The sequence below is a fragment of the Leuciscus leuciscus genome (genome assembly GCF_965113295.1).
Source record: "Leuciscus leuciscus genome assembly, chromosome: 4".
Taxonomy (NCBI): domain Eukaryota; kingdom Metazoa; phylum Chordata; class Actinopteri; order Cypriniformes; family Leuciscidae; genus Leuciscus; species Leuciscus leuciscus.
In genome coordinates this window covers 2,130,073-2,145,505 of record NC_138728.1, presented here as the reverse complement: position 1 = coordinate 2,145,505, position 15,433 = coordinate 2,130,073, and the positions used below count along the sequence as shown (strand labels likewise).

Below are 15,433 nucleotides of genomic sequence, written 5' to 3'. Positions count from 1 at the left end.
TTCTTCTTCCTCCAAACACGGCGAGTGGAGTTTAGACCAAAAAGCTGTATTTTTGTCTCATCAGACCACATGACCTTCTCCCATTCCTCCTCTGAATCATCCAGATGGTCAATGGCAAACTTCAGACGGGCCTGGACATGTGCTGGCTTGAGCAGGGGGACCTTGCGTACGCCGCGTCCCAGACTGTGGTCCCAGCTCTCTTCAGGTCATTGACCAGGTCCTGCCGTGTAGTTCTGGGCTGATCCCTCACCTTCCTCATGATCATTGATGCCCCACGAGGTGAGATCTTGCATGGTGCCCCAGACCGAGGGAGATTGACCGCTATCTTGAACCTCTTCCATTTTCTAATAATTGCGCCAACAGTTGTTGCCTTCTCACCAAGCTTCTTGCCTATTGTCCTGTAGCCCATCCCAGCCTTCTGCAGGTCTACAATTTTATCCCTGATGTTCTTACACAGCTCTCTGGTCTTGGCCATTGTGGAGAGGTTGGAGTCTGTTTGATTGAGTGTGTGGACAGGTGTCTTTTATACAGGTAACGAGTTCAAACTGGTGCAGTTAATACAGGTAATGAGTGGAGAACAGGAGGGCTTCTTAAAGAAAAACTAACAGGTTTGTGAGAGCCGGAATTCTTACTGGTTGGTAGGTGATCAAATACTTATGTCATGCAATAAAATGCAAATGAATTATTTAAAAACCATACAATGTGATTTTCTGGATTTTTGTTTTAGATTCCGTCTCTCACAGTTGAAGTGTACCTATGATAAAAATCACAGACCTCTACATGCTTTGCAAGTAGGAAAACCTGCAAAATCGGCAGTGTATCAAATACTTGTTCTCCCCACTGTATGTGTTTTCGGAGAGCTTTTCTGAGAGCTTTAATAACTTTCCACTTTTGCGCAAGTTAACAAGCCCCTTACTTAAGTTTAATGAGTGTTTGATGAAATGATCCTCTGATCTGAAGTCAGTAAATCCACACAGGACGGGATTCAGAGAGCTGGTTTATTTCATTGCTTCTGGGAGGGTAAACAGACACAGTGATTGAACTGCATAAACAGAAGTACAGGACTTAAACCTGGATATGACAACAAAATCATCTCAGCTCACCAACAAACTACCCGTGTTCTTTCCACGTAAGATTACGACTGAATCACTCACACACACACTCAGACACGCACACATTCAGCTGGGAATAATAAAGCTAATGCACATGTACTCCAGATTGTTTCTATGCTTCTAAAAGAAAAGGAGTTTAGGTCTAAAGGATGACTAAATGAGAGAGAGAGAGAGAGAGAGAGAGAGAGAGAGAGAGAGAGAGAGAGAGAGAGAGAGAGAGAGAGAGAGAGAGAGAGAGAGAGGGGGGGGACAGGACAGGTCCAGTTGTACCACTTGAATCATAAGCCTTAATTTAGTTTTTTTTGCTACTTTAAACTTAGAAGCAAAATGCAATAATAGCGACACCATTACAGACCGTAACCTCCCCCCCCCCCCCACACACACACATACACACATACACACATATACCCATAAGACACAATCCAATAAAGGGCATTTGCACTATATCAAATCCAAATTAAACAAAATATGTCATCTCTAGAAAAATCTTCATTCTTGTATGCAAACGTGTTAAGAACGGCTCCAGTCAGTGACACCGCGGTGGAGGAATTGCACTTGTGCATTCAGCAGAACAGAGACCCTTCAGACCCGTCCGACCCTTCAGATCCGTCAGACCCTTCAGACCCGTCCGATCCATCAGACCCTTCAGACCCGTCCGATCCTTCAGACCCGTCAGACCCTTCAGATCCGTCAGACCCTTCAGACCCGTCAGACCATTCAGACTCTTCAGACCCGTCAGACCCTTCTGACCCTTCAGACCCTCAGCTCTACTCGGATTTGTTTTTGCGGATGCGCTTGTATTTGTCAACGTATGCTTTCACCAGGTTGGCCACTTTGTCAGCATTCACCTCGCCACTCTTGCTGTGGCACACCTGAGAGAAAGAGCAAGACATTTGCTGTGTATTTATGAAGCCACGTGTGCAAAATTCATAATCTGAGTAAATATTATGCTGACGGCACATGAACATAAATTCAAGGAATAGATACAATAAAATCAAACTGAATATGCAGAGGTGCAACTGTGATTCGAGAAATGTGGCAGAGAGAATATATATATATATATATAGTGTAACCTATATAACCTCAAATGATCTACTAAAAATCTAAACTTACTTTTTCCACAGCTTTGCGTACAATCTCTTTATATTCCTCCTTGTTGATCTCATTCTTCTGATAATATGGCTTAATCGCTGCTTTCACCTCATTGACGGCCCGCTCTTGAATCTGCAATTTCTGCTTGAAAGGGGAAAATGTACAGAAAATGTATAGCGCAGGATATGGACATTAATTCAGTTCAAGATTATTTGTATAGCGCTTTTCACAATACACATCATTTCAAAGCAGAAAGTGCATGAGTCTATATTACAATTTAGAGTGATCTGTTATCAGAGGTAACGGTCTAAGTTATGTATTTCAGAAATGTAGATATACAATATCACAGTTAGCTAAAAATATTAATTTAAACAATGTAGTACTTTAATGCAGAAACAATGAGCTCACTGAAGTAATGAATACTTGTTTGTTAACAAATGATTATGACATTTAGAAAATGTAGCATTGGTGCATGTTGATTGATTAGCATGGAGCCGTTTGCTTGAACATGAACTCTTGCCTTCTCTTTCTTTGAGCTGTCGGCGTGGGCCTTGCTGTGAGTTGGTTGGGTGGTGGAGGACGGCTGGGACGCACTGACCGTCCCGATAGGATGAAGTGGCCCTGCAACTACTTTAGTTGGCATGGGCTTGAAAGAACCTTTGCCTTGTATAGAAAAACTGGGCATCACCTGCTGTAAAATATAGAAATGTTGTTACAACGAAATCTTAAAAAAAATAAATAATTTTTTTCCTTTTTTTTTAATAACACTAAAATATATGTATATATAATCAAAAATGTTGTTATATCACACTGGAATAATCTATTCATTAATCAGAGGTGTTTATCATTCCGCTCAACTGCGCTCAAAGCGTCACATTTTAGAAATTTCAGCACCGACTTTTGACAACAATATCCTAAATATTACATTATATGCACCTTTAACGATAATAACCCTGGTGCTCACCTGAGATGGGTGGCTTTCAGGCGCTATTACGGTGAAGCCGGCCTGCACCGGTGGAGGAGGTGGAGGAGGCGGAGGCAGTCCCTGCACGGCTATGGATGGGACCTGTCACACAAGGCAAGTTTATTTATATAGCACATTTCATACACTATGGTAACTCAAAGTGCTTTACACAGAAAGGAATTAAAATAAGTCACAAAATAAAAGCAAGGAAAATTCTGGCATCTGGCAAAACACCGGTGTATCATATTTTGCACAGCTGCTCGCTAGGGATGTGACGGTGAGGATATTTTCCCACCAGTTAATCGACGCGTGACAACACCGGTATCACCGGCGGGAGCTTTTAAATTGCTAATTTAAAGGTGAAAGTAAAACGCGCGGGTCCGCACGTGCATTCATAATGGTGCTGTTCTGTCTCTCCGCGCCCGTGGACACGTGCGGCCGTGCACATTTTAGTTTCGCTTTCAAATTAGCGCCAAATTTGGGACGGATTGCTTGAACGGTGAGTTCATTAGCCTATTATTCTTAATGAAAAACAACAACAAAACAGTACAATGACAAATTTGCTTATATTTATAATTATTTATATATAATTTTTTTTTACATTTTAAATTTACATTTCGTTAGTCAGCTCCTCACTCTTGTGATAAATGAAATCTGACTCCTGTTGCTGATCTGTGCAGCGACTCTCGTTCAGCTCACGATTTGTTAAGCAGACACCGTTCAGTTTTTAAATGTAGTCTCTGTTCTCTGAGCTGAACTAAATGATTTTATATACATAAATAAAATAAAATAAAATATCAAATCGACGGTGGGGTCATTGCACCGACTATCGTAGCAAGCCTACTGCCTTCTTGCTTAGTTGGGGACATTTAATTTAATATTCAACAATATTATTGATCTGCCTGCATTGACACCATTATATGAGAACTGAACAGAGCTGGACGATGCCATCACGGTTTTCTCCGCTATATATATATATAAAAATGAACTAAATGAATAACATTTTCAACAAAAATGAAACATCACTGAACTTAAGCTGGACTCTGACAATTTTCTGGAAACAAACTTTGTTGCATTATTTTCCTGTTATCTCTGTAAAGCTGCTTTGAAACTATCTGTATTGTAAAAAGCGCTATATAAATAAAGGTGACTTGACTGCTCGCATACATACTTGTTCCCATACAACTTTCTCATTCTCACCTGTAGGAGCGGGCCGGTGGGGTGCAGCTGTACTGGCACTGGAGGGGGTAAACTGAACTGAGGAGGCTGTAGACCCACACCTGGAGGTCTCGGCAGGAGAGGACCCATGGGGTAACGCAGGACCCCCATCACACCGAGCTGGTGGGGCATCAGGGTGGGGGGTAGAGCTGGAACAGCCTCGGTTGGCAGGGGTGCATTTGGCTCATTCTGTGGGGGATCTGAAATATAGAAAACGGACATGAATGTAAATGTGACCCAAACATAATAAAGGGGAAATTCACCACTGGCATAATGGGCTTTTAATTAAAGGAATAGTTCACTTCAAAAATGAAACTTCTGTCATCATTTATTCCCCCTCAAGAGTTTCTTTTTTCTGCTGAACACAAAAGAAGATATTTTTAAGAATGTCGATAACCAGACAGTTGATGGACCCCCATTGACATTCATATTAGGAAAAAAACATTTGGAAGTCAATGGGGTCCATCAACTGTCTGGTTATCGACATTCTTAAAAATATCTTCTTTTGTGTTCAGCAGAAAAAAGAAACTCTTGAGGGGGAATAAATGATGACAGAATTTAAATTTTGAAGTGAACGAATCCTTTAAACTTGACTGTCTATGTAATAGAAATGCAATTATCTTTGAAATTCGCGCAACATGACTAGAGAAAAAGAGCTTAAAGGGATACTTCACCTCTGGAAAGATGAATGTGTATTTAAAATGGGCCATTTATGTAGAAGAAATGTGAAATTATTTTTGAATTTGGAGCTTTCTAGACTGAGAAAAGCCAGAAAATGTATTTTTGGCTTATGTGGATGAAAGACAACAACTCCCAGAATGCACTTGCTTCGCTGGCCTAGGAGGCCACTTCCAAGCCACGCCTACCGGTAAGACATTTTTTTCTTACGGAGAGCGGGAGAGGTGTTTTCCATCACACTGTGAATACTGCTGGCCAGCCAATAAGATTAACACTTTCGGTTACATGTCCAGAGCCGCAGCAGTTACATAACACTATGCCTTGGTGGCGCTCATGAACAAAGCATTCTTTATTAATAAATGATTAAATTGATAAAGTTTTATGATTTCAATTGATTAGACATGCTTTTTGATTGCTTAGGTTTAAATGTAAACATTAAAAGGGAATCCATAAATTAATTAATTTGAGCAAACTTTAAAAAACAGATTTTAAAAAAACAACAACAGATTTATAGGGCCCTAAAATTTTTATTTTTCTTAAACCTTTAATAATTTGTTGTTAAACTGTACAAATTTCATGATTTCAATAACGTAGACACGCTTTCTGATTACTAAATTTAAGATGGAATCCAGAAAAATTCAAATAGAAAAAAAATGAATTTGAGAAAAAACATTACATTGGCGTCACATACAAATCATATGTGAAAAATGTTTGTGTTGTTGAGAATAAACCATTATTTGTATAAAGACAGACCTGCTTGTTTTGGGACACCTGGTGCAGCTTGATCCTCCTCTTGTCTGTTCCAAGTATTGTTTCCGCCGCCTCGGTCCCTGCCTCGGTAGTAGTTCTGCACATCTGCGGGAAGAGTTCGGCGCACGGCCCAGCTCGACGCCGACGACCACCCCGACCGATCCATCGCCGTCTCGCCACCATCAGAATCTTTTCTCTTTCCTCCGGCTCTGTTTTCGTTGAAGCGGCTATAAGAATCCGTGTTATTTGCGGTCCCTGAGAAAGAAGTGCGTGGCCTCCAATTATCTGCTGGCTCGCTCTGCTGGCTGGCCGACCAGTTTGAACCTCCTCTCCCGCGTCCAGCGCTCCAGCCCCCCCGACACCAGGAATCGGCAGGTGGATCTCCCAAATGTTCATCCTTTCGTGGCTCACGGCCTCGAGCATCAGCATCCGGGTAGAGCTTCTCCCTGTCTTTTACCCAGTCCGGGTTCTCACTTCTGCTCCGATCAGGCGACGCCTCGTTGAAGTTGCCGTTGTCGGATGAAACATGCTCTCTTGTTGACGAATTCCCAGGTTTTTCCGCATTGTTCCTCCAGTTTGAATTGCGGAAACCTCGTCCACCACCTGTGCTCCGCCATCCATCCGTTCCCCAAGACTCCCTCTTGCGAGGAGAGTGTCCGCCGTGATCCGAGCGTTCCTGGGACGGGCTCCGGCGTCCGGCTCGGTTTCTATTCCTGGAACGGCTGCGTCGCCTGTGACTTCGCTCCCGACTACGACTACGGCTACGGCTTCGATTCCGCCGGCCTTCCCGCTCTTCCTCTTGCTGCTCGCGACTCCTAGATGTGGATCGGTTCTTGTGGCTACGATCCCGTGATCGAGACCTTGACCGGCGTGACCCTTCACTCTTAGACTCCTTGGTAGGCGACCAAGTGGTCGTAGGCGAGTGAAAGCGAGACCTGCGGGATCGTCCATCCCGGTCCCTCTTGTCCAAGCCTTTCGCTTCCTTACAGCTGTCAATCTTGGGCTTTTGATCGGCAGTCTGAGCCACGTGTGGAGTGGGATTTACTTCAGCTTCAGCAGCATGAGCTTCACTCTCGGATGCAGGAGAATCGCACTCCATGGGAATGAGGTCAGTGTTGTCCTGAGGACTCCTTGCATTAGTGTCCTTAGTTTCTGGAATAGCTTTCTCTCCGAGTACTGATGGACCAGCGCTCTGATCCTCTTGGAAGGTACTGGATTCCTGCTTGTCGGCATTGTCTTCCGTGGTGTCAGGCTCCGGTTTTTGATCCGCAATCTCTTGGAGAGTTGGAAAGCTAAGTGATTCCTGCTTGTCGGCATTGTCTTCTGTGGTATCCGGCTCCGGTTTTTGATCCGCAAACTCTTGGAGAGGTGGAAAGCTAATGGATTCCTGCTTGTCAGAATTGTCTTCTGTGGTATCCGGCTCCGAATTCAGATCCTCGATATCTTGGAGAGGTGGAAAGCTACTTGATTCCTGTTTGTCAGAGTTGTCTTCTGTGGTATCAGGCTCCGAATTCAGATCCTCAATATCTTGGAGAGTTGGAGAGCAACTCGATTCCTGTTTGTCGGAATGGTCTTCCTCAGTGTCAAGCTCCGGTTTCACATCCTCAATCTGGTCAGAAGTTACTGTAGGTGGCTCAGCTGTTGATTCCACGTCCTGGGAATCAGATTGAGACTCTTCCAGTTCAGCAGAGGAACGAGATTGGGAATCGTCCTCCACTATTGGTGGAACATTCTCCAAATCAACTTGGTCTGAATCATCTGTCTCCACTTCTTTCTCGCTATCATCTCGTGAAAGTATCTGATTGTCTTCATCTTCAACCATACTCTCAGTTGCCATTTCTTCTACTTTTGCCGTTTCATCATCCTGGTTATTGGCCTCAGTAGGACTCGTCTCATTCTCCACCTCCATCTTCTCCTCCGTATCCACTGGGTCTTGGTCGCTATCAATCTGATCAGGACTTGCTTTCTGGTCCGTTTTTGGTTCCTCAGATTCTGCTTCCTCATTGACTCCATCTTCCTCATGATTCTCAACCTCCTCATCTTCATGTCTCTTCTCCACAATCTTCTTTTTTGCACGTCCTTTCCTCTTCGCTCCAGACCTCGGATTGCTCCCCTGCTGTCCTCTGCTCGTAGAAGCAGGAGTATCGTTTATGGTTTGTGGTGTAGAAGAGGTTGTGTCCGATTCTGTCGGTTGCGACTGCGCAGACGAGGAATCCTCTGCCTCAGCGCGATTGTGACGAGAGGAACGTCTGGTCGCAGTAGTTTCTGGCTTCACAGAGGTCTTTGACCCAGAACCCCTGGTTCCCTTTCTCTCCTCACCTTTGGGACAGGTGACAGCACAAACTATGCCATGAGGAACTAAGAAACAGGAGATAAAATAAGTGTTAACTGTAATGAAAATAAAAACTAATAAATAACTGAGGGAAGAAAAATGAGAAACTGAAAAAAACCCGGCCACAAATTCATTTGAGTTTACATTTTGATATAATAATAATTAAGAGAAATTTAAGAGCGTTAATTTTTAAAGAACAATACTTAGCACATTAACATTGGCAGCCCTAACACACTAAAACTGAAATAACAACAAATTAAGCTGAGACTTGAAAACAATGAAATAGCAAATCAACGCAAATTAAATAAACTAAGTTTTAAGTCATATTGGGAAAAAAAATCTAAATAATAACCAGATTATTACGCATGTCTATTACGCATGTTTAACGCAACTAACAAACAACTCTGTTTAAAGTGAACTCACCTGTGTGTTCAGAAAGCAGCAGATTCAGAGAGGCGGAGACCGCTGACAGAAGCAGATGTGAGTGGAGTAACACCCTATAAGTCAATAAACAAATGTTCATAACCCAAAATAAGAGACATGCACACAAAGGAAATAGCCGCTAAATGGTACAAATGCTAAATTTCTGATTTTCATTTACACCCATAGAATGAGAACTATAATTGGTTTGTATGTAAGTTCAAAACAAAAGCTGAATCAGAATAAAGTTGAACTACCCTAGTAAACAGGAAGAGATCATCTTAACGTCATGCGTGCAATGAGATTCGAACTGCCGGTTTCAGCAGTTCTTGCTATTTTTGAGTGCACTATCCATCAAGATTGTCAGTGAACAGACTGTTTGAAACATGCTTCTCACCTGGGCACACCTGTAGAGAGGACAGGTACAGAGGCAGAAAGCCATCTGCGTTTCCTCTCTAATCTCCTCCACTGAACGCCATCTGGCCCCTCCTCACAAACCTCAACAGACCCTGCCCTACAGCGCAAGACACACATGACAAACAAAACACTTTAACCTTTTACAAAGTCTTGATGTTTTCAGGCTCTACTATAACAGGTTTTCCTCATTGAATGTTCCCTATTTTCCCCATATTCTACATACATACATATATATATATACACATATATACATACTTTGCAGAGCTTTTAAATGCTCAAACAGCAACATTACACACTAAAAATAGATGAAGATGGAAAAATAGGCATAAATAGCATAATAGGTCCATGTAAAGGGTAACTATCGCCAAATTGCAACCTAGGCTATTTTTGTTAATCTACCCGAGTCAAACATTCGTGTAAAAGCATAATTAGAATGGAAACGCCACTTTTACGTTTGACCATATTTTCGTTTTCGGTCAAATTGCTCTTTGAATGGGAGTGAATGGGGCACTTCTATGATAGCATCAAAAATCGCTATTTTTAAACACTAAGAAGGCTCGACACAACATGAAACATTGCTCGAAGTGTCACCAGGGGCTCTACACATGAACTCCAGCATTGAGAACATTGTTTGTGTACACAAAGTTAACTAAAAAGAAAGGTTTTGTACGACTCACTTTATCAGTTAGTGTTTCTGTCCGCCAACATTTTGTCAGTCAAAAATAGTCGATCTCCGAATGCAACGTAACAGGGAGGAGAGTAAAGATGGAAAGCTCCTAAAGCTTAGATCCATATAAATTCACGGATAATTTGTTGTTTTGTCGTTAGTGAAAATCAATATTGACCTTGTATTTGAAAAAGGATCCTCATATAAGAAGCAATACTAAAATTCAGAGTCAGTTCATTCGCATTCGGAGATCGACAATTTTTGACTGTCAAAATGCCGGTGGTTGTTCAAAATCGTTCTTTTTAGTAAACTCTGTGTACACAAACAATGTTCTCAATGCTGGAGTTCATGTGTAGAGCCCCTGGTGAGACTTCCAGCACAGTTTCATGTTGTGTCGAGCCTTCTTAGTGTTTTAAAAATAGCGATTTTGATGCTATCATAGAAGCACTCCCAATCAAAAGGCAATTTGACCGAAAACAAAAATACGGTCAAACTTAAAAGTGGCGTTCCCATTCTAATTATATTTTTAAACGAAAGTTTGCCTCGGGTAGATTAACAAAAAGACCCTAGGTTGCAATTTGGCGAGAGTTACCCTTTAAAGGGTCATGAAACCCTAAACTAAATTTTTCTGAGATTTTAACAGAGGTATGTGTGTTGAACACCATTGAAGACAATGTTAGCATCTGTTAGATTTAATAGTAGGGGGGAAATGGTTACATTTTTTTCCGCTATTTTCATCTTCCGGGTTTAAAATCTTCATCGTGTCCACGTCCACTATAGTACTTTGATGACTCATCGGTGTCTAATAATTATTCATGAGACTGAGTTTTCTTATCCAATGAGAAGAAACTTGCTCTTAATTATTCATGACACCACGTGGAACTTTCCAATGACAGACATGTCAAACTGTGATATCGCGTACTCGTAGTAAATGAGAGAGGCAATGATGGAACGCGCGTTTGTTTTCATTGTGCAAAAGTTCCAGTACATCTTTCCCCGCGATGCTGCCAGGGCTAGACTCCGGCCATCAACCACGGACACATCTAAACTATGTGTGTGTAGCAACCATTCAATCCACGCCCAATTAAGTTGCATTTTTCAAAAAGATTGTGAGCTAGACTTGAGCTGAAAGAGGGGGGTTTCATGACCCTTTAAGAGACACTGTTCAGTCAACAAAGAAACAGAAGACACATGATGTTCACTTACATGATCTGTGTCAGCGTGCCGAGCGCCGCTCCCTGTTGGCTTGGCAGTGATGAGTGAAAATGCTGAGTGAGCAGAAGAGAGTGGCATGAGTCTCCACTCGCCTGCACACATAAACACATTTCCCCTGTCATTCATATGCAAAACAAAAAAAGACCAAAAAGAGGAAAATACAACAGTGCAATACTAACCTTTCTGTTTTCATCCACAGATGCATCCGAGTCACCTGCCGGGGAATAGAAGACATTTATTTTTGAAAGCTCTTATTTCGCTAAACGTTTATCAGTTCTGTTATATAGAGCTCAACACCGCAACCAACTATTAAACAAATCTGTGTACACCTCAAACCAGAGATGCACGATTCTGGATAAACTGAGAATCATGTTTAAAATAGAGATGACGATTCTCCCACGATTCTGAATAAACAGTTAAACAAAATAACATGTAATTTACTAGAAGTTCTGACAAAATGTTAATTGCTGCAGAATATTTAATTCATTTGAATTTTTTTTTTTAAACTCTGTTTGAGTGAATGATTCAATGACTCCACTTCTTTCATTACTGGATGAATCAGCGTTTTTGAACGAATTTCTTGAATAAATGATTCAATGACACATAAGTTTTAACAGTCACTCGTCGCCACCTACTGGAGTAACAATGTAATGATACAATCTTTATTTAAAGCATCAAGTTACATTCAAAGGTTGATTTATTCTATATTTTTAGTGATTAATCATGCAGCTCTCCCTCAAATATAATCTAATGCGAGTCGGCAATATTCTGGTTTATGCAACTTCTCCCGACAGCATCTTTGGCAATATCAACACGTCTCATTGTTTGTGAAAAATTAAAGGGTCAGTTCACCCAAAAATGAAAATTATGTCATTAATGACTCACCCTCATGTCGTTCCAAGCCCGTAAGACCTCCGTTCATCTTCGGAACACAGTTTAAGATATTTTAGATTTAGTCCCGAGAGCTTTCTGTCCCTCCATTTAAAATGTATGTACGGTATACTGTTCATGTCCAGAAAAGGTAATACAGACATCATCAAAGTAGTCCATGTGACTACAGTGGCTCAATCTTAAGTTTATCAAGCGACGAGAATACTTTTTGTGCGCAAAAAACAAACAAAAATAACGACTTTATTTCACTATTCATTTCCTTCTCTCTGGGCCTCGAGTGTGTTCACGTAGTGTAATAGCGTAGCGCTTCTGTGTTGTACACACGCATCACACACATGACCAGCGTCGGCCAATAGTGAGCCTACGTGTGACGTACAACACAGATGCGCTACGCATTTATACTACGTGAAAAAACTCGAGGCCCAGAGAGAAGGAAATGAATAGTGGAATAAAGTCGTTATTTTTGTTGTTTTTGCGCACAAAAAGTATTCTCGTCGCTATATAAACTTAAGATTGAGCCACTGTAGTCACATGGACTACTTTGATGATGTCTGTATTACCTTTTCTGGACATGGACAGTATACCGTACATACATTTTCAATGGAGGGACAGAAAGCTCTCGGACTAAATCTAAAATATCTTAAACTGTGTTCCGATGATGAACGGAGGTCTTACGGGCTTGGAACGACATGAGGGTGAGTCATTAATGACATAATTTTCATTTTTGGGTGAACTAACCCTTTAAGTGAAAACATTTACGATGGAAATATATGGGTAAATATATGGTGCAGTACAATAAAAAAACTTTTTTTGCAACACACATTACATATACCAATAATTTAAGATTTCACGTTGAAATTTACATTAATGTGTTAATTTATGTTCATGTTAATTCACAATAATGCTGTAACGTATTCTATAACCAGTCCAATGTAGTTTCTGTTCAGTCAACAGAAATGTGTTGTATTAATTATGCTGGAAAGCACTTTGATCAATGGCAGTTGTTTTAAATGTGCTATAGAAATAATATTTGCAATATATTGTATTGTAGCAGAACTTGAGTTGAACTTAACCTGGAATAACCTTTCATATTGAAATATCAACATAAGCAACTGATGGACAAGACAAGAATCAATACTTAAGCACTTACCTTTTCTGTGGCATTTCTGTTTGGCATTAGCTCTTTTATCTTGCGTTCTCTCCAGAGCTCCTGTCTCTGTCCTGTTAACGACACAATTAACTATTACATGTGACCCTGGACCACAAAACCAGTCGCAAGTCGGACGGGTATATTTGTGGCAATAGCCAACAATACATTGTATGGGTCAAAATTATCGATTTTTCCTTTTATGCCAAAAATCATTAGGATATTAAGTAAAGATCATGTTCCATGAAGATATTTTGTAAATTTCTTAACGTAAACATATATAAAAAAAAAATTGTTGTGAGTGAATGCAGCAAAATCGCGAACATAAAAGGACAACTTTAAAGGAGATTTTCTCAAAGTTTCGATTTTTTGTTTCCGAATAGTTGTATCTCGGCCTAACAAACCATGCATCAATGGAAATCTTATTTATTCAGCTTTCAGATGAGGTATTAATCTCAATTTAAAAAAATTGACCCTTGTGACTGGTTTTGTGATCCATGGTCACAAATGATCAGATGACCAACAAAATGAACGCAAACGCAGCACTTACACACAGACACGACGCATCCGTAGGCCGTCCGGACTGCAGCACGTGTTCAGCGGCGGCAGTCTGAGCGCCTTCACAGGAATCTGAAACACAGAGGAGAAGCTCGGCTGAGTTTGATCAGGAATCAGAGGCTCTTACAGGGACATGCGGGAACTCAGGAGGACGTCTGACCTTGATGCACTGCTGCGAGGAGCCCTGCAGGAAGATCGCGCTGAAGGGTCTGCGGTCCACCGGGCAGGACTGAACCATCTGTGGCCCGACACACACAACATCACACATTACAGTATGCAGTGTATATTCCTTGGGTAGTATGCAGATTATATATAAATACACACATACACTACTGGTCAAAAGTTTGGATTTCCGTGAGCAAGTCACTTATGAGGCTTATAAGCCAAGGCTGCATTTACTGGATCACACGTCATTTAAAACAGAAAGTTAAATAAAAAGATTAAAATAAAATAAATGGATTTGATGAAAATAAATACATGAGTGAATAAATAAATACAAAAATAATCTAACAGTACAGTACTATAACGAGGAGAAGAAAATTATGTAACCATTTCTTGAAATAATTTGTTGTGGTTCATTTAAAAAATGTCATTTTAAAAATTGTTGTGATTCTTAGATGCCGTTGCTAAATAGAAGTATTTCTGTCTTTATACTTACAAAAAAATCTTAGACTAAATTTTTTAATGTTATCACAGTAATCAGAAATGTTTCTTGAGCATCAGATCATCATATTAGAATGATTTCTGAAGGAACGTGACACTGGAGTAATGATGCTGCTGAAAATTCAGCTTTGAGCACAGGAATAAATTACATTTTACAATATAGAATATACTGTATATTGTGTAGGTACAATATTCACATAGAAAAAAGCTATTTTTAATTGAAATATTTCACTGTTTTTACTGCATTTATAATCAAATAAACGCAGCCTTGCTGAGCAAACATTATAAATATGCAAACTTTTGACCAGAAGTGTATGTGTGTTTACAGATAGATGGCTAATAGATAGATAGATAGATAGATAGAGTGTGGAAGTGTTTTGAGTGTGTCAGCTGACCTGAGCCCAGCGGAGGATGCAGGCTGAACAGTAGACGTGTCTGCAACAGTCGGGTACGGCTCGATCCGTACGTCTGGGACGGTTCAGACAGATCGGGCACCGCTGATCCTCCTCATCCTCCAAACTACCCTCTGAAAATCACACAATAAGTTTTATTAAAAAGATTTAACAAAATGCAACCACATAATTATGTATTAAAACATGCATAATGAATAACAGTCAAATTCAACTACTCAGTCCTATAAGCCTTGTTCACTTTAGTGTGTGTGTGTGTGAAGTCGATGAGCATGAAGACACACTCACCCTTTCCTGGCCCCTCTTGCATCTTTGGGTCCGGGTCACAGCAGCTCTGAGCCCTGATTTACTGTACCACCACATTAAAGAAGAAACATATTAAAGTACAATTCGGATACATTAACATCAATATAACGACCGCATAACTCGGTCACTGTGTCTTTATTTGCTCTGTTTATTTACTCTCTCTCGCTCTGTCTCAGCACAGCTGAAGTTTGAATAGTTCATTAGCCGTCTTTAGAGATAACAGAGGCCTTTAGAGCGTTTTATACTCATTTTAATCCATCTCACATTAATAATTCGTAACAATAACACAGCTAGACACACACAGAGATGTTTACGTATCCTGTTTATAAGTTCAGACTCTTGTTTATCAGTGTGACGCGGCTAGCTGTGTTAGCATCTGCTGTCATTAGCGCGCACTCACCTCCGCGCACGTCGCTCCACGGACTTCAGATCATATAATAGCACGCAAGACGCTCCTTAGTGCAAAAACGTACACTTTTCGGGCACTTTCATGAGCACTTGGGCTCGTATTTGCGATAGATTTAAAGGCGCCCAGCCACATGTGGGTCAGAGGCTGCAGTTCCGCCTCTTCACCGCTGTGGGGCGCTGCTACG

General features: G+C 40.9%; 1 protein-coding gene across 4 annotated transcripts; it reads right to left on the bottom strand.

The window, feature by feature from the left end:
- Positions 1 to 980: 980 nt before the first annotated feature.
- On the bottom strand, positions 981 to 15,433 carry scaf11 (SR-related CTD-associated factor 11). 4 transcript variants are annotated; one of them, XM_082168570.1, is made up of 16 exons: positions 15,241 to 15,433; positions 14,823 to 14,883; positions 14,520 to 14,650; positions 13,622 to 13,699; positions 13,454 to 13,533; positions 12,907 to 12,977; positions 11,045 to 11,079; positions 10,857 to 10,957; positions 8,964 to 9,080; positions 8,570 to 8,643; positions 5,818 to 8,172; positions 4,369 to 4,586; positions 3,169 to 3,270; positions 2,725 to 2,892; positions 2,226 to 2,348; positions 981 to 1,984 (listed from the first exon to the last, which is right to left on the bottom strand). In XM_082168570.1, the coding sequence occupies exons 2-16, from the start codon at positions 14,842 to 14,844 to the stop codon at positions 1,880 to 1,882; spliced, it is 3,780 nt and encodes a 1,259-aa protein (XP_082024696.1). In that variant the 5' UTR covers positions 14,845 to 14,883; positions 15,241 to 15,433; the 3' UTR covers positions 981 to 1,879. The 4 variants fall into 4 exon arrangements, with proteins under 4 accessions (XP_082024696.1, XP_082024697.1, XP_082024694.1 ...); XM_082168571.1 differs by having other exon boundaries at positions 2,725 to 2,895; positions 10,857 to 10,918; XM_082168568.1 differs by having other exon boundaries at positions 2,725 to 2,895; positions 15,241 to 15,432.